At 42.3% G+C, this 27,664-nt stretch overlaps 1 protein-coding gene across 2 annotated transcripts in view; it reads left to right on the forward strand.

Moving 5' to 3' along the window:
* The window catches only part of vn (membrane-bound neuregulin protein vein), a 653,046-nt gene that overhangs the window by 416,154 nt on the left and 209,228 nt on the right, over positions 1-27,664 (forward strand). For both annotated transcript variants that reach the window (XM_025297750.1, XM_019840561.2), the window contains exon 3: positions 19,846-19,988. In XM_025297750.1, coding sequence (XP_025153535.1) covers positions 19,846-19,988 — 143 coding nt within the window. The remainder of the gene's footprint in view (positions 1-19,845; positions 19,989-27,664) is intronic.

Here is a 27,664-nt window from a genome sequence, read left to right on the forward strand (position 1 = left end):
AATCCCGCCTTAAGTCGCTGTTAAATTCACGCTGAGTCGTACAGTTAAGTCGTGCGATTAATTGAGAGGAATATCGTGGGATTGAGATTTAGGGGCTTCTTTCTTTTTCTTCTGTCTTTTTCTCCGGGATGATGAAGCGGGCGGGGCACTCTCGAGCACGAAGGAAGATACGTTCCTGAACTCCGTCGCGACTAAAATTAGACATCGCATCCAAAATCCCGTCGGAGGCCGCTGAGCGTCGCGTTGTCTAGCCGTGATTATTCGTATTTCACTAACGTAGCCGATCTCGATTCGCAATCGAGACGAGAGAACGATCCGCCAAATGATAGAGTGATTCAGCGACTAGCGATTCAGCGTACGAGAAGAAAGAGAGAATGAGAGAAAGAGAGAGAGAGAGAGAGAGAGAGAGAGAGAGAGAGAGAGAGAGAGAGAGAGAGAGAGAGAGAGATGGAGAGAAAGAAAAAGACAACCGCTGCCCGGTGTCTACGGGAGACACGAGCATATAAATAAAAGTGCGAGAACGAGAAAGCGAGACGAAAGGTGATATTAAAGTCTGGCGAACGAGTTTCAAATAAAAATTGCGCTTTAACACGAAATAAAAAGCTCCGCGGTACCGCCGGCGGGATTAAACTTCATTTTTACAATGTAATCGCGAATAAATTATGTAGCATTATGAAGCGATTTGCATTTATCTCGTTAATTTTTAACTTGCGCGTTAACCATCCTTGGGAAACTTTATAATTAAATGTCAATTGAAACCAAGAATATTTAAATAGGAATCATAATTATCCGGAGCGCGATATGCGCGCAAATTTAATTTGTCAAATTAATAATAACTGATACAGCAAACGCTCCAAATCAAAACATGAACGTGTCAGCGCGTCGATATGCGTCAACCGGCGGAATAAGTGATAAGAATAAACGATTGGTCGGACGTTGTTTGAAATCACTCGCAGAATGAGTGGAAAATCGTCGCTGGACAAAAACCGGCCGAGTTAAATATGTATGTCGGGATTATATGTAAAATTCGAACGTACTTCCGTTCGTAGAGGGACGCCACATTGCAAAATTTATCGACACAATAGTGACACTCTGCTGCAAAGTTTATTCGCAAACTGCTGAGATTAATCGTATTAGTTCATAAAATTACAAACGCTTCCGCACAATGAAAGTATATGCAAAATTGAAACGTCGAGCTTCGTTGCCGAAATGTGACGAAATATATGACGAAAACGACGAAAATTTCTAAATTGACCGCTCGGGTTATCAATGAGCGTAAAACTTTGCTCGATATAAAAGTTCCGCAGCTCGTATATACCCTTCTCGAGCGCGTTTCATCCCCTTTAAGTCCATTCAGCAAAATTTCCAAAAAGACCTTGCTGTATCTTCACGACTGAGTAAATTTAAAGACTTGAAAATGTACGAAAAGTTTGCAGCAAGATCTTTTACATATACATAACAGGGTTGGGAAAATTACTTTGTAAAAGTATCTAGTTACAGTTATAGTTTTTTTCATTGAAAAAATAACTAATTACAGTTACAAGTTACTGACCTTCAAAAATAACATGTTACAGTTATAGTCACTTAGGAAGTAACGAGTCGTTACTTTTCAAATACTTTTTTATAATAATTGTGCTATTATTTTAAATTTCGTAATTGTGCGTAAATTTCTTTAATTTTATATAAAAGTAGTTGTTGATTATTATATTCCTCATATTGTATATAATTTTTGCAAATTAGATTCACTAATTTAAATAAGCAATTTATATTTATTCCTTAAGATTATTAATAACATTAATAAGAAAGCGAATGAATTTTAATGAGGATAATAAATACTAAAAATACTAAAAGTAATCTTAACATCAAAAATTATATTATTTCACTACAAAATATATTGATATTTTATAAAGTATTGATATTAAATAAAGATTTATAAGTTACCAAAAGAAGATAACTGTAACTGTAACTTACTGTTACAAGTAACGAGTTACTTTCCAACCCTGGTACATAATTATATTTTCCATTAGATATGGTAAATATAGAGTAAAATAGAGTAGCGAAACATTTGATACAAGAGAGAAACACCCCAAGGATAGTGTAGTAGTGTCAATAAACCACATTTGACCAGATGTGGTCTGTTCTTTTTAGCTATATTACTGAATTGCCGCAATAAGTTAGAATGAGGAGAAATATAGTTGTCTCACTCTAACAGATCGGTGATGTTTTGACGAACTACGTTATCGACATCGATATTTGAATTTCGTCGCCTTACACGTCTCAACTGTTCAATCAACACGTATATCGGGTGTCTTAAATGTCGCCGTCAAACATTTTCCGATTCTCGTCACTTGGCAGCGAACTTACAATCTTATCCCGGATCTCACAAAGCGACATTATCGTTAAATTTGACAATCCGAATTGAACGAAAAATCGGATCGTGAAAAATCGGATACGTGTGTCTACAGTTATACGCACATCCTCATCGTAAGTGTGTGAGGAGACTCTCAAGCGTCGGCTTGCGCTTTCCGGCGCATTGAAGCATTGACGATTCTCACTTATGTCGATACAATCGATCTCGAAGGAACGTCGGCGGACGGAACGATGCCTTTTGCGTGGAGAGAACGTCGGTGCGACGTCGGAGGAAAAACGAAAGAGCGAGAATACACGCGAAAGACGCGCGCGAGTGGGGCCACGGAAGCCGAGAGTGGCAACAGGAAAAGCGAGAGGCCCGGAGAGGGAGCGAGACTGCCGGCGAGGGGGGCACGAGAGCAGAGGGGCAGGGGAGGGAGTCTATTCAGCCGGCAGAGACATTAACACAGCGAGGCAAGTCGCCCAAAAGAAAACCATTAACTACTTCTACAGGATGGAAGAAAAACAGACAGGGGGTCGAGGAGAGGATATGTAGGAAGATTCCCTCCCACCCTCTCGCGTCTCTTCTCGCCTTTCTCTCTTTCTTTCCCCTCCTTCTCTCTCTCTCTCTCTCTCTCTCTCTCTCTCTCTCTCTCTCATTCGACGTCTCTCGCCGCCCCTTTTCTCTATCCGGCCCTTTCCGCCTTTGTGAATGTATCTTCCTTTCGCCAGTTGCTGCCGGTTTCCACGACATGCAGTTTCCATTACAAGACTGATAGTTCCGCCACGCCGTTCGCCAGTGACGGCCACCATTAGGAATCCATTTCCCAGGTTGGTCAATCGAATTGCAACATTCCGTGGTATTCGGCACGACCATCGAGCCGTCACGGAAGCCCGCACGACGGATGAGAAATTTCTGTCTGCGCACTCGCCGCGACAGCCGATACATTTGCCATTCGCCGCCCCCGACACGCTGTGCGCGACTTAAAAGCATCGCTGAAAATCGCGGGGATTCCCTCTCTGTCTCTTTTCTTGTCGCTCCCACTCTTCTCTGGTTTGTCCGCAAGCGGGTGAAATCGCGTTCGATGATCGCGCCTCGCGAAAGCGTGCGGAAAATCTCGAGCGATCGCAGCGACGACGAGCGGCGGCGAAAGCGCCAGATGGCGCTGTTGTTCAAGTTCTTAAAAAAAATAAAAATAAAAAATTTTTGTTCATATAACTTTAAAGTATTCTTCAAGCGATTAAATTTTCATTACATGTTTTCTTTTCTATCGCTTATAGTTTAGCAGATATTCGATTCTAAAGAAAAATACCGTTTTTCTTTAAAGGGGTGTTTAGAACCCTTTAAAACTCAATATTCGCACATATAAAAAAATATGTGTGCACATATAAGAAAACGTGTTTTTTTTTTTTAGATTTGTGTATTTAACAACATATTTGAAGGAGAATCAAATCGGTTCCGGACAGTTGTGACATGTCCCTTGTAAGTTAGGTCCTCTCATCCACTTCACATGGTTTGGCTCGAAAATGGCGGCGACCGTGGCTCAACTGATTAAACACATACCGTCATGTCAAAAATTATTTTCGTTTTTTACAATTTTTTGTACCACAGTCAACATTGTAATTATTTTTCTTCTGAAAATTCTCACTGGTATTTTGGAATGTGTTTAAACTATGTTTTGATTACTCTGTTCATTCACACAAATAAACCATAATACTACACTACATACATACTACATACTACAGTACATACTATCACGTCAGCACAGATTCTCTGGCTCCAAAATGGCGGCCGTGAGAGGACATAACTTTGTTCCGTTCCTCTATTTACGGACCTTGCGCCCGGCCTAAAGGGCCGCGAGTGGAAAGAACGGCGTCTGGAAAAACGACCAGAAAACGAGGAACTTAATCAAGCACGAATCTGCAGAGCGTAATTCGGGACTCGTTCGTCGCGCGCTCGCGCGCCGAAAAGCGCAGCGCGGCGGTAATTATTACTCGCGTCTCTAATTACGTGTTCATCATCGGTAAGCGAAATCCCGCGGAATACTCGGGAAGTTTGAATCTTTCAACAGGCGGAGTCGCGCGGCCGCTCGATTTTATGCAAATGGAGCTCGCGTGAAGGCTCCCCGCAGGCCTACACCGCAATCGCACGGAACTCATCGCCGCCCGTTCCGTCGCCATTGCCGTTCGATGGATTATGCCTTCCCTTGCGTTTTTACAACGATGCTTGGTAGTCGTCGTCCCGTGACAATGCTGTTAAAAAGTTGGCGATTAATACAACACGAAGGAGCTCCGACGAATCTGTGGCGCCGGGGAGGGGGGAGATTGAATGTTTATAAGCATGATTTATGATATGTACCGCCTTGACATTATCACAAGAAAATATCAATGTGAGACTGGCATAATATTTAAAAGCCCGTGTAAGGAAATCGTGGTTTCTCATGTCTCGACGGGGAAAGGATTTCTCTGAAAGATGGTGATGCATTCTCGTATACGCGGTGAAAAAGTGTCATACTTTTTCTTTCGACTGAGATGTACTCATATCTCGCAGGATACTTGAAAACAGCTTGGGAAACTATTTTAGGTTATAGTAAAGGGTTTCATATTGGAAGGTTAGGAAGATAACCCCGGGCGGATGATTGATTTAAGTTGTCAAAATTCACTACTATCTTCAGGTACTATCTTCAAAAATTGTAAGAAAAAGCGTTGTATCAACATTATTAACCCGTTTATCACGATTTTTCTCGTTGTCGTCTTTTGAAAACTATACTTGGAAAACCAAGCTTTCACACATTACCGTGACTTTTTTTACTTATTTTTCAACACAGAATTTACCCTGCAAATTTGATCAAATATATCTTATATACAAGGTGTTTGGAAAAAGGATTCAGGATTTTAAGAGAAAATGGTTCTTCTTTCTTCGAAAGAAAGTTCTAATAAACATGGGTCAAAAAATTAGAATTGTCGGTGTTGTGAACAATTGCTTATTTTAATTAAAGCAAGTGACTTACTCGCTTCTGGTGCACCATCATACATAAAATGCATTTCTGCCATTTCTTAATTAGAGTAATACAATGTCATTCTTAACATACTGTGAAGACTTTGTGATAGCTCTCTGCAACTGTTCATCGTCTACGAAAATATATATTTGTTTACATTCTGAGTAAAAGCGAAGAGACTCTTCTTCAGAGATTCCTTTAAAGCATAGTACTTTCTTCACCGATAAATGACACAGACAAATTACACCAAAAAATACAGTAGCACCAGAAGCGCCAGTAAGTCGCTTGCTTCAATTAAAAGAAATAATTGTTCGTAATCCCCGAGTATTAATTTTTCGATCCACGTTTATCAGGGCTTTTTTCTCTGCTGCTAAAGTTTCGAATGCTTCTTTTTAATCACCCTGTACACGTGAAGCTTGATGAGAATATATGCCATTTCGAGTTCGATCGCGATACGATCGAGCGACGTATGCAGGGACCTCCCAACACTGAGCGTTAAACTCGCTAAAAGGACAGCTAAAAGGATAGCTGGGGAAGAGAGAGAAAATTGTATCGCGATGCCCGGACACAAGTTTTATTGCTTGCCACTGTACAAAACCGGCGGCGGTCAGAAGTGCGACGCGTGCGGTAACGCACGTCGTGCAAAACGAGCCGGACGGGGCGAATTCGAGCGATCTCTGTTTCCGTACGTGACTGACTGCCGGAAGCCATGTCGGAAAATCTTGCCAAGTGTCTCGTTAAATGCGCTTTCGGATCGGGACTGAATTTCCAAAAATTATCCACGCCCTATTAACATGAATTCTGGTCGAATGATACTCCAAATGATCTCCAATGACTGCTTTGCACGGATTTTCACTGACAAAGAAGTTTAATGCCAAAAAAGCTTAAATAACGTTATAAACTGTACTATAACTATAATATTACATCTACTTTTCTAACGAATCCACTTACTGCGACCATATGGCCATACACTTGTCGCCATTAGAATATGTGAAAAGATGTCGCGGTTTTGACTGAGTTCCTAATTAACCCTTTATATGTAACGAAAATAAATGATGATCTCCCATTTTTCTGATATATTAATATTGGCATTATACTTTTCTTATGCCCTTTATATCCGATTGTTCACTTTAATTATTTATAAACAAATAAAGTTAAGGAAGAAAAGCGATTTTTAAAAAGAACTTAATTTCTTGGAAAGTACATACATAAAATTAGAGACTGAAAATTTCATTGAATATATTCTTCATATGCCAAAAAATAATATATATTTTTTCGGAATTTCTCGGACGCTAGATCTCTTTTTATAAACAAATTACTTGGATAAATTTTGTAAATCTGACGTGAAATTCATAATTAACGATCTGGAAAATCTTCGTATCTTATATCTGATTTACATCTACTTAGATTTATCTCTATATGACAGCCATATTGGATTTGCCATTATGAATTTTTGAGATCTGATTTTGAGACTTCAGATTTGTAATCAGCGGCTTAAAAGAACAGAGAAGTGCAAGATTTCACAGAAATTCGGTAAAAAAAACCGGGTAAAAAGAAATAAGCCACACAAAGGGTTAAAAAACATCGACAATCGGAGACTTCGCGAGTGCAAAGGAGATTAGCAAAGTAGCAAGCAAGTGGCAAGCAACGTTGCGCGACGTTTTGGATGAAGAGAGATCAACGAACTGTCAGTCTGTCTTCGTCGACTAGCGAGCGAGTTTTTGCATTGCTCAAACAAAGCATCGGCCGCGCATCGATCAGCTGATCAATGCATGGTTTACTCGCGCATGTAACATCGCTGTTCGCTCGCGAGTGCTGTTAAACGTGCCGCTGTCGTTTCGGCGAATGAGATTACACGAAGTGTCTCGCCGAGATCGCGTGATCTCCGTGCGAACGACCGGGCTCGGATCACGCGCCCGGAACGAGGAGCTTTATGGCTCCAGAATCTTCCGGAAGATTTTGGATTGCGTAAGAAGCGCTCAAATCTCGAATATATTCCTGTTACGTGACGGAGCGTGTGTAGTATTATTTAGTAAAAATGTACTCCGTGATCGTATAACATTTTCGGCGGGACGCATCACGTATTTGCGTGGAAATTTTATGTATATTGAGAGAGAGAGAGAGAGAGAGAGAGAGAAAGAGAGAGAGAGAGAGAGAGAGAGAGAGACGCATACTAATGAGCGCCATTAAAGAAATGACGGATTGTCTGTCATACACGTTAATCGCTATCGGAAATTGTGTACTTTCCGTATCAACCGCTCTACAGGGTAGGACAAAAGTAGGTTTATAGTTGTGAGTATACTGATTATTTATTTATTTATTTATTTATTCATTATTGTATCATGATATTTATTTATATTATTTGTCTTCTTCTTCTTCTTATTATCTTTTCTTCTTCTTATTATTATTATTATTCTTGTTATTAATATTATTTCATATTGTTGTCATTATTATTATTTCGTACCCTTATTTACGATTGATTTTTAAGTAATGATGGCTGTGATAATATAAACTGTAAACTTACTTCTGCCCTATCCCGTATACCGTCCACGCGATCGGACAATTTTTTAAACCTAACCTAATATTTCCACAAGTCTCTCACCGTTTCCTCGTTCTTCATGAAAAAAGCAAGAGTAATTTGATCGCTAGAATAAAACTGCGATACCGCCATCCGTTTTGTACACACACGCGATGCATGTAACTTTGATCATCAATTATCTCAGCTTCTGTATAGTCAATCTTTTCCCAATCGTGCGTGCGTGCGTGCGTGCGTGCGTGTATGTGTGTATGTGTGTGTGTGTGTACACATTATATTTCCATTAATATCGTTGAAATTTCCAAGAAAACAAATCTGCACAGATCGAGCAAATTCCAAAAAGAAGAAAAAGCAAGAAAAGACTCTAATAAAAATTTTAGATATATTTATATAACATATGAAGAGTAGAAAAATTTTGTTTATTGACAAATACTCATATAAATATACGTCCACTTAAATTTTAAACATGTTTTTCTCGAAATTTTATTGTTCAACTTTTTGCAATGATTTCTTCGAAACTGAGTTTCGTATCGATTTGAAATTTTAAAGCAATAATATTTGTTCATCTGGCTCTCAGATGAACCATGGACAATTACGTCAAAATATTTCATTTCGAGATATTAATTTTTTTATTATAAAAGAACTGAAAAATTTAGATTTTTTTACCTGATAATAGCTGCCATTTTGTTAATTTTGTTCGATTTTTTTTGTAGCGATTCACCGGATAATGATAAGCCTCTTCAAGATTTCTAGCTAAAATGCGCTCTGATCAGACCCGATCGAGAGCCGAGATATTACTGCAAAAACGACAACTTGAAAAAAAAAGAAGAATATATTTCAGCTATATATATCGTATATTTATATGAGTATTTGTTAATGAACAAAATTGTTCTACTCTTCATATGTTGTATAAACATACCTAAAATTTTCATTCTTGCATAATTTATTCAGTTCGTCACAAAATATAATCAAATATAAGCATGATTTTTCAGCACTCTGACTCTCCAGTCACCTTAATACAGAAATTACGCCGACGACGGCGGCGGCGCGACGGAATTGACGACGAGCCGTCGACGCCCATATCGCGTCATCGACGACAGGAGAAAGAGAAAGTGAAAGAGAGAAAGTACATTTTTCCGAGCTTAAGTGCTTAGATTCGTTAGGGTCTCTGAAGCTTCTGCCGCCTGCCTAACTTTCGACAACTTTCGACCGATAACTTCGTGCACCCCCGTATATCCAGAAGCGATATAACCTGCGTTTGATCTCTAATGAAGAGGCTGCGCGAGTTGCGAGCGATTCAGCAAACGAGAACTCGGAGTAGCCCGAAGAGATTTGAACGACTCGCAGCCGCGCCGGCTTAAAGTCGTCATCGTCGCCGTCGTTGTCGCCGTGTTGCACCCCGACCTTCCCGAGATCCTCGAGATTTAATTAAAAACAAACCACGCTTATGGAACTACGTGACTAATTATTTCCCGGATAATAGCCAATTATGCGAGATGAATTTTAATCGCCGAACGACACGGATCTCGCGGGGCGCACCTCGCGAATTTCACCCCACCGCTCTCTTTCCCTCTTGCCGCCACCCTCTCCCCCACTCTCACTCCTGCATTTCTCTCTCTCTCTCTCTCCCTCTCTGCCGCTGCGTACGCGCAAAACTGTAGCAAATATTTAAACAATAAACATGCGAAATTACAATTGAGATTTAATTACCGCGCTTGTGCCGGCGCGTCGCACGCGCAAACGGTATAGACGAAACATTAAACGCTCCCAAAGACCACCTGCCGTCGCAATTTGCGATCCTATCGGAAATTAATGTCACTTCACAATCCCTTTTACACATCGCCCGCAGTATCACCGGCGTGTTTCCAAAAATTACTCGTCGGCGGGACGCCTCGAAAACGTAACCACGTGACAGCGGCGAATTCCCACCAAACGTCGACGCGGTGTCCAAATGCAGGCCGGCCACTCAAATTCGTCGCACTCGTGATGCTCACCGAGAGCAACAAGAGCGAAACGATGGAAGAAAGAGAAAAAAAGACCAAGAGAGAGAGAGAGAGAGGAGCAAGAGAGCACTCCATGGCTCCGAGGCTTCGAGACCTCGGAAAAGCGCGACCTCGGGATCGCTCGAAGAGATTTAAACGAATCGACGGGTGCACACACGGCGCGGAATATAGAGCGACAGGCGCTGGGAGGAGGGCGGGGGGGGGGGGCAGAGTGAGGTCGTTCTCGTGGTATTTCATTGAAAATCGCCAAGAGAGAGAGAGCTCGGACCTCGTCGAATAACGGCGAAAGCTCTGACCGCAGCGTGCCCCGCGGACACGGATAAGGTGGTATTCCTCTCTTCCTCTCTCCCCCACCTCCGCTCACCCTTGCCACATGCCAGTGTTGGCATGAGTCGACTTTCCCGTAACTTCGGAGTGGCGGGATTTTGCGCGTCAGATTCGCTCGGAGCGATACGATGCGTCCCGACGCGTCGGCGAAGGGGATACCCCCGCCTTGGCGATCTGCCTGCTCGCGAGCGCACGTCGTTAGAAAATGAATCGACTCCATTCCCCGTCAAAGGAAGAAGGTCCGCGCGAGGCCTGCGGAGGGGTGCGGAGCAGGGGGGAAGAGGCGCGAGCGAGCGAGGCGCGCGGTAACTAGCCGCAGAGACGTAACGAGATGAAAGGAGAACGCGCGAGAAGGCGGAGGGGGGCGAGCTATGAACGAACTCTCTACGCTATATATATATATATAAATAGATATCTGGACCTTCTCTCTTTTTCCCTCCCCCACTCTCTCCCTCCTGCCGCCCTACCCTGAGCATTCCAGTTCGACTCGTTGCGTTATTTCGTCTTCTTCCGTCTCGACCGAGCCCCTCTCTATCTCTCTCTCTCTCTCTCTCTCTCTTCTTCTCTTCACCTTCACCCTCCCTCGGACAACCACAGGGCTCTCCCCCCCTCCTCGTCTCTTCAAACCACGACCGACGGAATATACAGGGCGGGTAAGCGAAGAGTGCCGGCAGTCTAGACGGAGTGTCGATTTTTGCCGCGGCACCAAATTAGAAACCTTCCCTTCATCCCCCCTCTAAACCCTCTCTCTCTCTTTTTTTACCAGACGCACCGTAGCTCGCTGTTCTCTCGCTTCCTCCCCTGCTGCCGCCGCCTCTGTCGGTCTCTCTCTCTCTCTCTCTCTCTCTCTCTCTCTCTCTCTCTCTCTCTCTCTCTCTCTCTCTCTCTCTCTCTCTCCTCGCTGTTGAACCGCGACTGTTTTCTTTTTCCTCGTCGTCGTTGCCTCGTAGTATCTCTCGTATGTACGGGGCGACCTTCTTGTGCATCCAGCCAGCCCTTCCACGCCGGCAGCTCTCTCGCTCGCTCGCGGGCGGACGCGTGTGCCTCGTCGAAAATGCGTGCACGTGAAATTGGCTTAAAGGGGATGGACTTTTAGAGAGAGAGAGAGAGAGAGAAAGAGCCGCCAGGGGCGCCGGATGCGCCCGCGCGAAAAGGCGCGCACTCGCCCCCTCGCCGTAGGAACGGGAGCACTCGCTCATCGCGGGCGCTCCTCGTCGGTGACGGCTAATAATCGCACCGCGTCGAATCGCGCGCTCAATGAACTATTCCAGCGCGAGGATCGCGTAAAAAATCACGGCCGAAATGAAACCGCGATTGATACACGCGCGCGCGTGATCCGCTTGAAATATTCGCGGCGAGGGCGTTTTGGCGCGCGTAACAAGTGCATTTCGCCCGACGATACGATAATCGTCCGAAAAGCGAGCCGGGATGACAGGTGTCGCGTGTCCGGCGCGCGAAACGAGTAATCGGCGCTTTGGTATCGCGATGCGCGCCCCCGCAAAGTCGCGTCGCGCGCCAATTATCCGTCGCGATATTTGCGAGCCGCTGACGCGGGGGCTCATTTTACAAATTGCCGTCGCTCATCGCGCTCATCAAACAAAGATCCGCCGCAATTCGAGCGGCCCGCCGCGCTCCGGATTCTCGCTTTCTACCGCCCTCCCCTTGCTCTCTGTCTGTCGTTCGCTTTCTCCTCCCCTTTCGCCCTCACTCTTTTTCCATACGTTTGCGTCGCAATTAATCTCGACGCGTCGACGTCTCTTTGTGAAGACCGCGCTCCGAGAGTCGCTGTTATATAAACGCTCCTCGCGCGTAAACGTAACGTCACGCGCCGACCAGCCGCGATTTTTCTCGGTAATTTATCACCGCCGCGAACGGATTTCATTAGCGGTCGCGCTGGAAAAATTGATTCGACCGTCGCACGCCGCCGATGTAATGCCGCAACAACTGGCGTTCGCGTAGTTGACGCTCGCCGGCTCGAGTATTAATTCCGCAGAGGCTCTGCGGAACTCTGCAGCCTTCTGCGCGACTTTTCATTCTGCGCTCTCTCCCACGCGAGATCCACTTTTGCCGCGGTCGCGACGTTCGAGAACGATAATTAACGTTCTTCCGCCGCAGCCTCTGCGGTTGCTTTGCACAGCTTGTTCTGCGATGCTTTGACTAACCTCGATGCGCCGACATTCGAGCGCGCGCGTTTAACCTTTTGCGTGGCACATTTCTTTCTACCTGACAGGTTTCTGGGAAATCTTGCATTTCTACTTCACTACAAGTCTGAAGTCAGATTTGAAAAAGTCATAGTGGCAGATCCAATATGGCCGCTATATAGGAGTAAATTAGGCTAAGTCTGAATAAACGAACGACAGATGCACGATATAAAAGTTAATTACAAATTTCAGACTTTCAGACAAAATCCATTCAAGTAATTTGTCGATAAGAAAAAATCTGGAGTGCGGAAAATTCTGGAAAAAATATATATTACATCTTGACACGTGAAGAATGTTCAGTAACATTTTTCTTAGCCTCTAATCTCAAATAATCTCCTAAAATTACTTTTCCTAAATCGCTTCTTTTTCAAATTTATTTGTTCATAAGTAACTAAAAATGGACAATCGAATATAAAAACCATGGGAAACGCATAAAATCGGTATTAATATATTAGAAAAATAAGAGGATAAAAATACACTTATCACTACCACATGAAAGTTTAATTACACAAATTTGCGGAACCAGTGCATATTTTATGGTGTTAAGTACCAGTGCAAACTATATAGATATTTATTTTATTTATTTATTTATTTAGTACGAGCCTCCTTGTCTCTCTCTCTCTCTCTCTCTCTCTCTGTACGCGTGAACGAAACGCTTCGGTATGCACAATTTTGTGAGAGATTCAATCGCACAGATGCGAAGGTCCGAAAAGGTTTCAGGCAAAGTTATGAGAAATCCTCGCGGAGCGCAGTCGGGATATAAAACATTCTTATCACACGACAATCTATTCATTCGCGAGTCCGGTTAATAGCTTGCAACTCGTTCCGCTGCACCGGCAGCGGCTCGTTAGTCGGTGTCGAGTAAAGGCAGTTAAAAAATGCAAACGTTTAATTATGGCGCGCAGCGTATTTTCCGCGGAGCTCCCGTTTCCTTCCTCGACCTTTGACGTTAACACGGCAGGCCACGATGACGAGGGATGAAACGACGGTGGCAGCGGCGGCTCGCCCGCTGCTCGGCTCCGGCGGCGGAATAATACGGGGCAGATACAAATAAATCGAAGGAAATCTTGCTCTTAGGAGAGATTTCCGCCATAGCGATTCTCACAACTGGCTTTCCTCTAGAAGACACCTCTCCCCCCTTCTCTCTCTCTCTCTTTCTCTCTCACGGATGAGCTTCTAAAAACCACTCACGCACTCTAGTCTATTGAATTTTAATAAAGATACTCGATATGAATGCCCTTAAATGGATTTATTATTTTTCGAATATATTAGCTATAAATATTTGGTTAGCTATAAAAATATGCTATAAAAATTTGTAACAATGTATATGTGTGTATGTGTGTGTAAAACAGTTTTAAATCATATATAATTTTTTAAAGAAAAAGTAATAACCTTCTATTGTGAAAAAAACTTCTTTTATCTGAGCATAAATGGTGTAAAAAAATTATGAACATTATAAAACCTTTCCTTAAAAATACAAAAATATATATTAACACTTAGCACAACTGTGGCAACAATTAAAAAATATCGGGTGAATTTTCAATCTATTCTAGTGTTGAAAGGTTAAGAATTTAAAAGTTTGAAACTATAGGCCACCGGAGATTTATGTGTTATAAGTGATATAAATATATAAATCTTATATAAATCTTATACTATCGCAGTAAAGGTTAGGTTAAATTAAGTCAGACTAGGTTAGGTATAGTACGCTAGAGATTCATTAATTCAGTAAGGTAAGATAAGGTAATTTAGTAAGGTGAAAATTTGATAAACATTCATTTATTATTTATGTAAAAAGAATATCTTAGGTAAGCTCTTGTCTAATTTAACCTGGGAAAACATGTAATATTAATAGAGATATTACAATATTATTCAAATTTCTTTGGTAGTAAATTTTCTTTCCGATGAAAATCCACTTAAGGACATTCTTTGGACATTTTTACCATTACCTTTTCGTATGGAATATTTTAGCCGAGAGTGGTAACAATGGAATGGTAGGTGGTTTTCGAAAGTTTATCCCCTCCCCTGCTTCGACGCGTTCCAGAAACGCGAGGAAATCTCCAAATTGTTCTTTCCCCTCTGGCTTCTCCTTCTTTCAATCGGCTAACGCGCAAGTTTCAGCCCGAAACCCCCTGAGGCTCGCGAGATCATCTCACAGGGGTCGGAGATGAAAAGTCACGAGCGTGGCTGAAGACGCCATGAGCGTCTCTCTCGATAATATCTCAGTTACACGAACACGATGCGTAACGAGTACGGTGGAGTGAAAGCCTCGTTGGAGTTGCGTAGGCGATGCGAAGAATCCGGAATTCGCCGGGAACGCGCGCGCGCGAAGGTCGCGGAGACCCCCTCCGTCCGTCCCCTCCGGCACCCTGTCGTGCTGCGGGTGAAAATACGCGGATGGGAAAAACGAGGCGCGATCGGGATTACTTTCGCCGGCGGCCTCATCAAGCGAGTTTCATCGACGCGCGTACGTGCATTTGAACTTATTAAATTTGCTCCCTCCGCACGTTCGAAAATATGGAACTTTCGCGGGGAGAAGATGGCGCGCGCGCGCGCACTCGCGCTCGCGCTCGCGAAGACGGCTCCTGCCGAGCGGAAAAACGAGTTTGCCCCGAAGTAAAAGAAAGTCGAGAAATTTCAGATCGTGGGCCACGGCTGGCGTAAGCTCGCCCTCGCTGGATAGTAGAAGACTGCGATTTCCCGGGGAATGCCGGAGGAGGCGGGGGCGCGGAGGACGAAAACTTCCTGGCCCCCGAACTTTATGGAATCTCTTTGAGAGCCGTGGAGCAGCCACTCGGCCCGCGGAACGGCCCCGGTCCGGATTTCGAAATCTCAGCGAAGATAATAATAAGTTAATCCGCCGCTTCCCTCCCCATGGCCCGAGCCCGAACCGAAGTTACTCAGACGTGACGATATGGCGCGAGTCTGCGATCCTCTCCCTCCCTCTCCCTCTCTCTCTCTCTCTCTCTCTCTGCGCTACCGACAAATCGGCCGTCTAATTCTATTATTCGACGCCAATAAACTCGACCTAACGTGAAACGAGTTAACGCGCCATTTGGTGGCCTACGTGGAGTGGATAAGGCTACGGGAGCGTGATCGCATTAGAAGAATCGATGAGAGTTCGAGAGCCCTGGGAGTGTCAAACGTGCCACGAAGCTAACGAGTTAATCCCTGGCCTCATGCGCCACTGTTTCATAGTCGTGAGCGGCGCGGAGCCCGAGAAAAAAATCCAAGGATCAAAGCAGCGCCCTCGCGCTCGCACGCTGCGGAAGGAAAAGGTGTCTTCCACTTGTCGCTGTATAATCGCCCGGTCGGATTGTTGCAGTCGGAAATCTCGTTTCTGCAGCAAGTGCTATTGTTGTCGATAAGATAACGTCATACGCGCAACCTTTTTTCGGGATAAACTTACGAATTTTGGCAAAAATAATTCAAATGGTGTCAAAGGAATGTCCTCAAACGGATTTTCTCGCCGGAAGGCAAGTTTAATGCCAAACAGATTCAAATTATATACATATCGCTGTTAATATTGCGCTACTTTCCCAGATGAAATTAAACGAAGAACTTGTCGAAGATTTTCTTTTCACATAAATAATACATGAATGTCTATTAAATTTCCGCCATGCTAAATTAATGAGTTTATGGTGTACTAAAAATAATGGGTACCTAACCTAGCCAACTACAACACGTAAGCTCATCTGGAGAAAATGATGTAATATCAGAACAGCGATATATATAATGTTATTTAAACATTTTTAGGAATTAAATTTCTTGTCGGATAAAAATCTATTTAAGGACATTCATTTGGGATCATACCGAATGTTTTTACCAAAATTCAGAGCAATAAAGCGTGAGTGGTTTTTAAAAATTTACCCCTTTTTGTTAGACAAAAGCATTACAAACGCGTGTTACGAAAATTTAGCTCTTACTATTTACAAACTAACGTCTCTCTCTCGGAGAAATTGTTGGAAAAAATGTTTCAGAAAAAAGTTTTATAATTTCAACGGGATCATGATGTCAAAATGAGACTTCTTCGAGAAGGTCAATTTTAATTTTTTGAATAAAATCATGATCCTTTTTTTCAATACGAGTCGATTTTCCGCATTTTAAAATTCTTCAACATAAAACGTGAAATTTCTCGTCAAATGTTGCCGACAATCGAATGCTATCGTACGTATGGAATCGATTGATATAAAACGAAAAGCAACACAGACAACTACAGAAAAAATTGCATTTTGCAGATATGCATCAGTATGCGGAGAATAATATCATCAGTCCATTCCTTGAATTATTCTATATATAAATATATTAAATATTAAATATTAGATGTTAAAGTAATCGCCAAAAAGCGAATATGACAATTTTTGTGGTAAATATATTTGCTACTTTTTTCTGTTTTATTTTTATAATGTATCGTTTATAGTTTAATAACAACAAGCATCTTATCTTACATTTTTCTGATATATTAATACTCACTTTAAGTTGAAAAAAGCGATTCAAACAAATTATTTCTAAGGAATTGTTTGAGATTAAAGGAGATTAAAAAATGTTATTGAATATTCTTCACATGTCAAAATGTAAGATATATTTTCTCCAGAATTTTTCGCACACTAGATTTTTTCTTGTGAACAAATTATTTGAATGGGTTTTGCAAATCTGACATGAAATTCGCAATTCATCTGAAAAATTTTTATATCATGTACCTAATTTATTTAATTTATATAAACACCCTAATCTACAACTATATGGCAGCCATACTAGATCTGTCATTTTACATTTTGAAATTTGATTTAAAAATTTGTAATCAGCAACTCAAAAGAATAAAGAAAAGATTTCACAAAAATCCATCAGATGGAAAAAATATACCACACAAAGGTTTAATACATTACAACACTTAAAATCCCTCGTATATCACACGTAATATACAGGGTGTTTCATTTTAAATGAGCCAAGCAGAAATCTCGAAAAATATAAAAGATAGTAAGAAACATTTCAGACGAAAGTTGTATGATTTCAAAGGAGACATAAAACAACTATATCATTTTATTTAATTTGATAATTCTGAAATTTTCAAAGGTCGATAAGTTAACAAAAATTACGGCAAAAATTACTATTGTAATAATATATTCTTGAGACTAAATAGAGTAAAAGAGTCTAGTACTATTTTTTCTTTCGATTAGTTTCGAATAGTTAGCGAGATATCGTAAGTTAAATATTGAAAAAGCCGTCAAGTTTTCCTTAAATATCTCAAAAACTATTAGGCGAATAAAAAAATGTTTCAGACAAAAGTTGTTCAAATTAATCAGTAGAAAAAGATGATGTAAGAAAAAATTGGAATTTCTATTTCAAAAAAGTAATGATCAGTGAATATCTCGAAAGTGGCGTCATCTATGAGCAAAATGATATAGTTGTTTTATGTCCCTTTTGAAACCGTACAACTTTTGTCTGAAACGTTTCTTGGTATCTTTCATATTTTTCGAAATTTTGGTCTGGCTCATTTAAAATGGGACTCCCTGTATATTTTGATTTACAAGCGAATGCGATAAAAGACAAAAATCTCTCTCTCTCTCTCTCTCTCTCTGTTTCAAACAAAAACAAAATCGATACACAGCGGAAATACGACGCGCACGATTGTACAGGTCGAGCAAGTGTCCCGTCCCCGCCTTTGCGCCGATCGGGAATTAATTCCTCTCTAATCTCGCGCACTCTCACATTCGACAAACGTCGCATTGCGTCGCGTCGCGTCACATCGCGATCGACTCCGTTTAATTTCGTTAGCGACTACACGAGAACCCACGGCATTTGCCCACCTACGAACTCCAGCCTGGTTGCGTAATCACGCGAGTTTTCGGCTTGCGCTCGCTAGCAATCAAGCGGTTGATTGAGACGCAGCTTGGATTCCACGGCAGCTTAACGTGACGTAAATCGCTGCGCACGACGCGCCGCAAACCGGGGCCGCGACTTCCCGATAACAAAGCCGCCGGAGACGCGAAAATCGCGAACAGCACACACACATTCTCGAGCGCGATGGCGACGAACGCTGCTCGGGATCGACCGGCGAGACTTTCGCCGCGGCAAATAACGAGCCGAATTTCCGATCCGCAGCTCGCCGACCGAACTTATTGAACCATTACTGCGGCATGCGTTAACAGCTCCGCGGCGTGCCCTTCGTTGGCAAATCGACTATTTAATTTCGTTATCGACGCGTCAATAAATTCGATATAATTCGAGCCGGCCCGCAGTTAATTTCGCGCGGGCTGTGGCGGCGCGGCGGTCCGGCCCGCTCCGCTCCGCGCGCGACGATTGACAGAATGAAAATCGGTCGAGTCAACTGATGGACGTGCCAGCGAGTCGATCGATCTCGCGATGTGATAATTGAAGTCCCGGATTTTGTTCGCCACCGATTCGTCCAATTGAATGCGAATCAACAGCCGCGACGCGCGATGTCGTGATCTTTCCTTCTCTGCCCCCTCCCTCTCTTTCTCTCTCTCTCTCTCTTTAATTTCAATTTACTTAATTCATTGGTTATTTCCTGTAAACTTTCATCACTCGCTTCATGTATCGGAATTTTGTAACTTTTTTCATCGCTCTCACTTATTGTAAACGTCCCTAGAGAGCTGAGCTCTAAAACGATAATCAACGTATCTCTCTCCATTTTTCGATGCTTCGCTGTGTGGATTACGGGAATAAAATCCCTCTTCCGATAATGGAACAGCTATCTATAGATAGATATATATAGATAATGCTATCTATAGATAGCTATGTATAGATAATGGTGCTGTATTGAAATCTTCGAGAAGAAACATTTTACGTATATTTGTTTGGGGGTCAACTTGTGTAACATCCTTCGAGAAAAGAAAGTCAGCTATTTTTACAATGGAATATATTATATTTTCACTAGCACTACCATATTCATTCGTATTAATTGCAGTTGTAAGATTATAAGATTCGAGCAAGGATTCTTAGAAATTATCCTTCTTCTCATGCAAAATTGCATCACTAGTTAACTGCGCGTGTGCGAACTTAACAATAAATTAACTTTTATCACGTGTCATTAACAATCTTCAAGTCTGTTGTTGTCGGGGTCACTTTAAGCCGAGCATATCCTGAATTGTAATCCTTCCCACGTGCCGTGAGATTTCTTTATACTTCTTGCAAGAGACACCTTCTATTATTAAATCTACTCTTATTTTGACTGTTAATGTGAATCGTACTTAAAAATGGGGCAATCTGCGTAAATAAGTAAGTGGGTAAAATAAATAAATAAATATTGCTTTATTTTTTTATTTTTTGTTAATTAACAACAGTCCTCTCTCTCTCTCTCTCTCTCTCTCTCTCTCTCTTATCGCTGACTGACTAATTAACCATCACGCGCGGATTTTTCCTTGCCGTCATCGGAACTCGCACTCAAACAGGACGTTCTTGTTTGTTTACAGGCGGAGATCGAAACTCGTGATATCCTCCGCGAAGCTCGAGGACTCCGGCACATACGAATGCGTGGCTGAGAGCACTTCCGGTCATCGGGCCTCACTCGCGGCCCAACTTCTAGTCACTCCTGATCCCAGAATTGCGGAAACAAGTAAGTAAACCCTCACGTTCGCTTTCACGCTCAACGGGAGATACCCTTATCTCCCAAAGAGATCGATGTATCGTCAAAATTATCGCGGCACGTGCGCGTTAGCGTGCGCTGCGGATGACATTCAAGCCGGGACGAGAACCTCCACGAGATGGAACGCCGCAAGTCCTATCAAGAAATGCCGGACTCCGTCGATCTGAACTAGAGATCTGAACTACAATGAGAGAAAGAGAGAGAGAGAGAGAGAGAGAGAGAGTCTGCTCATGAGATAGCAAGTTTTGATTGGTCCGCCCTGTTGGTCGTCAATTTCTACTTATTAGGAGTGTGATTCAGTTCTGAAGGTTTTTCTGCTCAAACACTGATTTATTTAAACAAGATAATGAAAACGAGTAGCTCAATCAAAATATTTTCCTCCGTTTTCTACAACTCTTCCTGGAAAAAGATGGATTCCGCGGACGATAAAAAGATTCTTCTTCGGAGTTGATCCAATTTTCAACAAATTTTCGTACTTGTTCGAAGTTATGAAAGTGCGTGTCCTCCAGAGCATGTTGCATCGACCGGAGCAAGTGATAATCGGATGGCACAATGTCTGGAGAATACACGGGGTGCGGTAAGACTTCCCATTCCAGCTCTGATAGCGTTTGCTTCACTGATAATGCGACATGAAGTCGAGCATTGTTGTGAAGAAGGATCACTATGCGTCGTTTTTCTCGCAATTGATGATCGTTTTTGGTCCAATATGCTCGCTTCAATGTGTATAATTGTTGCCGATAACAATCAGCGGCGACAATTTGATTCGGATTTAACAGTTCATAGTACACAACACCTTTTTGATCCCACTAAATACACGGCAATACCTTTAGACCATGAATATTACGCCTCGAAGTGGATGTTGCTGGTTAGCCTGGATCAATCCATGATTTTTTTCATTTGGGATTATCGAAATAGATCCATTTTCCACTCCCAGTAACAATTCGATACAGAAAACTCTTCATTTCTTGTCTGACAATCAACCAAATGCAAATGTTCAACTGGTAACGCAATGGTATTTTCCGATAATTGATATGGAACTCATTTTCCTTCCTTGTAAATCTTCCCCATATCATGTAAGCGTTTAGTAACTGTTGTACAATCAACATTTAACGCTCTGGCAAATTATGAAGTGGATTGTGCTGGATTTTCGCCCAATCGTGCTTGTAAATCTGCATTTCCAAGCTTTTTGGGTTGTTCCAAAATGAATTTTGTCGTTAATATTGAAATCACCACTTTTGTTGAATCGTCTAAACCAATATTCATCAATATGTCTTAATTAATAGAGCAACATCACCATAAGTTTCTATCAAAATTCTATGACCTTCAACCGCGGTTTGCTTCTGATTAAAAAACAAAAGCAACGCATGTCGAAAATATTCTTTAGGAAACTCCATTTTTAACACTTGCTGTTAACACGATTTTTACAGCGTCTGTTATTAGTAAATGACTAAATATCATCGATTCATATCGAAGCATCAAGAAACAATAGCTGTGATTGGAATGTCTTCGACAAAACTGGCATTAGTGCTATCTCTTGCAAAACCCTCACAACTGAATCATACTCCTAATATTTTCGGCTTAAAATTACTTCAATAACTGCAATTTCAACAACATCACTAAAAGATAAACGTTTCAAACATGCTGAACATATCTTTTTGTATTACTATATTTATCATTAATGTCTATTTTTATATTAGACATATGAATGATATATATTAAAAAATTCCTTTTTAAAAATATTAATTAAAAATATAAAGAAAACTTTTGGTATACGTAAGAGTGAGACAGGTCTTAGGATTTGGAGCTCGTTTGATTGAATCTATCATTAATAAGGATCTATCGTTAATAAGGATCTATCATTTCGCAAACTACTACGGTAATTATTGAAATATCAATGAAAAGAAATCTGTACACGAATCTGTGCGCTGTGCGATGGGACGAGCTCTTTAAGCGAAGTCCCATCCGAGATGTCTGAATATCTCTTAACAATCTTTTCTCGCCAAAAGATTGCCGATAGAGATTCAGACATTTTGAGTAAAATTTCACCCAGAAGCCTTGTCCCACCGTAATCGTGCGCATTGATTGACCAAAGTCTTTTCATCGACATCTCAGCAATCACCATGGTAGTTTCTACAGAAAATGAAACCGGATTTTCTACTCAGCTTAACGAGTCCCACCTGCTGGGATATTTTTTCAAAAAAAAGTTGTTACAAAATGGGGCTGCGCATTCGCCCAATTTTCAGCAACATTGTTATTTCCTGACATCTTCGGTAGCACGCTTTACTGTGCGGTAAAACTTTATGCATTTTTGTGAGCTCGTCAGAGCATGTTAGATCAAAAAGAGAGAGAAAGAGAGAGAGAGAGAGAGAGACATTGTCAATATTACCTCTGTTCCTCTCTCTTTTTTCTGAGAGATTTTGACAAAACCACTGTTGCGGCCGGGTTCTCTTATTTTGGAGTATCTAATCTAAACTATCGATCAAAACGAGACACGTTCGACGAGCTATGATAAAACCAGTTGTCGGATCGTATCAACCGTCGAACGAAGTTTCGCGAGGCAGTCGGGGGCCGCGTACACCTGTCGATACCTTACGCGGGGCTTTCGGACATGGAGCAATTTCGGACTTCGGTCCGACGTTATGATACTCCTGCTTGTTGCAGTCAGCGAGACTGATCTCTCGTTACACCTCGAATGCGGATTAGCCGCGGAAAAGACTCGGAAAAGACTCAGTGACTTTTTCCATCGGCCGTGCCACCGAGCGTCGAAACAAGAATTTCCGGGCAGAATGTTCCGCGAAGGAGAGATCTAGCGCTAGTACTTAGCGCTTTAACTAAGAGAAAATTACTTCGGAGGTATTTCTGCCGCGACTTCTTCGGATCTATTGGGTTGGCAACTAAGTGATTGCGGACTTTAAATAAGAATGAAAATTCAAAATTTGAAATTTGCTGTTTTAAATTTTTTTCAATGCATGTATGCGATACATTGAGCTTCTCTGCAATATCACGTGTTGTGCTATGACGATCTGAATCGATAATGGCCTTGATATGGGTCTCATCGACTTCAATTGGACGACCAGATCGTTGAGCATTTTTCAATGAAAAATCACCAGAACGAAATCTGGCAAACCAATTTTGACACTGCCTTTCTTTCAAGGCTTCATTCCCATATACGGCACATAACTTCTTGTGTGCTTGCGATGCGTTCTTGCCTTTTCGGAAATAATACAATAAAATATGTCTGAAGTGCACGTCTTGCTCTTCCATTTTTAAATTGGGATAAAAACAAAACTAAAGAACTAATCGATATAATTTTTGTACTAAATGAAAGGTAGAAGTCCAAACAATAAGAAAAAAATATAGGTTAGGTACTTTGAACACGTTAACGAAACAAAAGAAAGTGTAAAATCCACCTGTCGACAAAATCCGCAATCACTTAGTTGCCAACCCAATACATTCGGATTTACAATATGGTTCGCGCTGGAGCCGCGACTAACCGAAATGTTACGTCTTCTTACGTTTGCTCTACGTCCGTTTATTGCAAGTCGCCGACGTTTTGTGAGGTGTTATACGGTGGGAAAATATTGTGGTAAAAATTTTTGACGATAAAATTTTTGCAATCTTGGATTATCCGGAAATACGATCGAAATTATTACTGCATATTTGTTTGACATATATCTGTGATACTTTTACTGCACGGCATTGCAATTTCTTGAATATTTTATCGTCTTGTGTTTCATGTTATTTATTATTTTTATATTAATTTATACTGCAATATCGGAATAGTCCAGTTTTACAAGAGATACACAAGAGATAGGAAGGAATATAATTTTATAATGTAATTTTTTTAATTTTTATTACAATATTTTCTCCGTGTACAGTCGTCTGATTAAAAGTTGCAACTTTTTCCCGCGAGAAGTTTCGCGACGCATCTCGCATCCAGTAAGAAGATTTGTTACACGATAATTTTCCAGAGGTACACATCTTTTTATAAGATACGGAATGTGTTGCGAAACTCATCAAGAAAAAGTGTTGCAACTTTTAATCAGCCAGTTATATACAAACGAAGTACGTGTCAGTCGAACGGTGGCGAGTCAAACCGAAACACCGTAACTTTCCCCTCTTTATCCTAATTTCCTAAAGAATATTCATTTTTCTAAATTAATCCTCTCCGCAGCGACAACAAAGTAGCTAAAATTTAGACGAATAATAATTGTACTATTTGTGAATTGTCCAATTTTCACGATTTCGATTCGCCATATTGTGTCGGCCATCTTGAATTTTGGAAAACTTACAATTCTAACCTCATATTCGTAATCAGCAACCTCGAAAACTCTCGGGAAACAAATTTGAAGACATATTATCAGGGCGAAATCCTGATAGTTAGATAGATTTTATGCAATCTATGTTTTCTTCAAAATTGGAACCGCCATATTAGTACAAGTTTTGAGAATCTTGAAATTTCGACTGCATTTTCGGAATCAGCGATGTCCAAGACCTTAGCTAGCGTACATCTCAGAACTCTCAGTACTCTCAGTACTCTCAGAAAAATAAAAAGTGAAGTAATATTTTTTTATTCAGGTTCGACGAGGTGTGACTTATGTGCCACACCATGCTTCAACCTAGGTTAAGCACGAGTTTTTTGCGCAGAATGTCTTTCTTCCTTCGAGAGAGAGAGAGAGAGAGAGAGAGAGAGAGAGAGGAAAACAAAAGATCGCGCCGAAAAATTCGCGCACGGCTTCGAGACGCCCGCGAACGCGACAACGCGCGAGGATTCGCGGGACGGTCTCTTCCTCCAGACGAGAAAAATTACGGGTCGTCACTGGAAAATGGAGTCTCACGGGGCGATTCGTCCCGGAAAGGGGCAACGCGACGCACGGTTGGCCATTTCGGAAATAACACGCGCGCGCGCGATGCGTCGAATCCGTTGAATCGGCCGCGGGAAATATCGATGGTGATTTCACATTCGACGGGTGTGCCAAGGAATCCTGGCGGCTTTCAGCGCGCCTGCCTCAACGATATATATCGCTTTCGCGGAGGAATTCCTCCTGGTTCACCTTCACCCTCATCCGCGCGGCGAGTGCAGTGAAATGAGAGAGCAGCCGAAAGCGCGGGCCCTCGCAAGCCGCTTATTTTCCTCCGCGCGCGCCGAAGCTCGACAGGTCGTCGCGGATAAGAACGGAGTCGCGATGCTGCGAGCAATTAGCGAACGTGACGAGCAAGCGGCCGTCATCGCGCCGGGCAATCGACTATCCAGCTCGACCGACGGCAAACGTGTGAACTATTAAGTCAATCGGGAAGTAAACATCCGTTTTCCTGCAAAACGTACGGCCTTATTTAAGAAACAAAATGAATAAGTTACGGAAAGAATTAACTACCAGACCTAATAGCTACTGCAGCAGAGAAGCGAAATCTCAGAAATCTCACCGCGATCGAAAAGATTCGTCTGAGGAAGTTGAACGACACTGTCAACGACATGCGATTTTCAAGCCGGCCGCGAAAGAGTTTTCCTCTTTCAATTAGCGTACCCAGAGACGCTCTGTTTATCCGCGTGAACAACGAAACTCGTACCCTTGACAGTATTAATGTTCGGTTCAGGTGATGGAATATATTTCTGGGACACGGAAACCTCCTAACAGAATTTCTCTCGATGACTCGCGACCGAATTTTCAGTTGATTTCTGGGCAACGGAAGCTTGTTCGGTTGTCGTGACTGAGATTCCGTTGTATCAATCTCAAATAATTCTCTGCGTGTACAGTCCAGCTGTGCGTACCAAAAATACCAGTACGAAAATGACTCGTTGGCGCAACTTTTGCTGCGATGTTTCCTCACCGTGCGGATGCTAATATCTTCCAGGACAAATTCTCCGCGTGTACAATACGAGTATGCACGTTTCCTCGCCTTGTCTGTTTCCTCTGTCGCACACACGCGCCGCGTATCGCACCAGGGAGTCGGTCGCGTCACCTTAACGAGACTTCTGGCCGCTCGCAGTGCGCAAAAAGAGCGCGAAAGAATGGCGCAGTCATCAGTCGTCCGAAAGGAGCGCGAAGTAGGAAACAGAAGCGGCCTCACAACAGCGCGTTCGCGCGCGCTCCTCACCGTGAGCGAGAATCGCCGAGTTTCATCTGCGCCGCTTTCCGGTCCGCAGTTTGCAACAAGCTCGTGAAAAACGACAAGAACTTATAATTAATGAAGCGAAACAATTGTTTTAAGCGGGCAGCTTTTGTGAAAAAGCAGCCCGGCTGGCTGCAACCGAGCGCTATTCATCCTCCGCGAGCGCGCCAAACCAAACTTTCGACCGACAGTCTAACCGGGCGAGTTTCGCGCGAGTCCTGCGCGTATCTCCCTTTCTTCGTGAGCTAAACCGCTGAAGCCGAGGGGAGCACCTGAGGCGTACCTTAGGCCCGTGATCGTCGCGCGATCACCGCGACGAGAGCGATATTCGAAGCGGCTCGTCGCTCCGCGCGAAACGAGTCTAATCGACGATCACAAGTGACGTGTCCGTTTACGGATCGCGCACGAGCGATCGCTTCGCCGACATATGTTGCATCTTTTATGGCCACCATCTCGCGTAACGATGCACTACTGCCGGCAACAGTCGCGGTGCATGCATAACGTAAGCGGCGATCCCGCCCAGCCCGCTCCGAGACTCGCGCGAGGGTCGCGAGGATATCGATCCTGCCCCGCGCGACTCGCGCAGGTGCTGGCGGCTGCCCTTGGGCCAGTGCTTTATGGCTTTTCATAATGCTCGCGATATTTGGGCCACGCCTTTCGCCCGCGATGTTTATGCTGCATTTCGGCCCGCGGAATTCACCGATTCCTCCTGCGCTCGCATCTCGCGCGAATAACTCACTGAAATAATAAATATCGAAATAACAGACGGGGAATCGAATCTGGAGTGTAATTTTGTTACTTGTGACTCGTGAGTAGTCGAAAAGCAGGATATGTTTGCAATTTGTAATTTATACAATTTATAACGTAACAGATGTACACGGGATACATGTAGAATGTAATAACGAAGATATCTCGAAAACTGAGCATTTTAGAAAAAAATGTTTCGGAAAAGAGTTGTACGGTTTCAAGGAGGACACGAAACAAAACTATATCATTTTGTTTTGTTTTGTTGCGGATGGCGCCACTTTCGGGATATTCACTGATCGTTATTTTTCTTAAATGGAAGTCCCAGTTTTTTATTACATCTTTTTCTACCAATTAATTTCAACAACTTTCGTCTGAAATATTTTTTTATTTGTCTAATATTTTTTTGAGATATTTGAGGAAAACTTTGTAACTTTTTTGCAATATTTGACTTACGATGTATATCTCGGTAACCGTTTGTCGAAGAGAAAAGTGATACTAAAAACCTTTTTATTCTATTTGGTCTCAAGAATATGCTATTACAGTAGCGCCCTAACTTTTATTAATATGATAATTGAAAAATTTCCAAATATCTCTAAAAAATATTAGACAAATAGAAAAATGTTTCGGACAAAAATTGTTCAAATTAATTGATAGGAAAAAATTATATAATACAAAATTGAAATTTTCATTAAAAAAATTCAAAGTGGCCTTCTCGTAACCTTGATGACGCTGTTCAAAGTCATACTGGTATTACTCTGTGATGCGTCACTTAAAACCCTACAATTTCC

The sequence above is a fragment of the Harpegnathos saltator genome, unplaced genomic scaffold, assembly GCF_003227715.2.
Source record: "Harpegnathos saltator strain DR-91 unplaced genomic scaffold, Hsal_v8.6 scaffold187, whole genome shotgun sequence".
Classification (NCBI taxonomy): domain Eukaryota; kingdom Metazoa; phylum Arthropoda; class Insecta; order Hymenoptera; family Formicidae; genus Harpegnathos; species Harpegnathos saltator.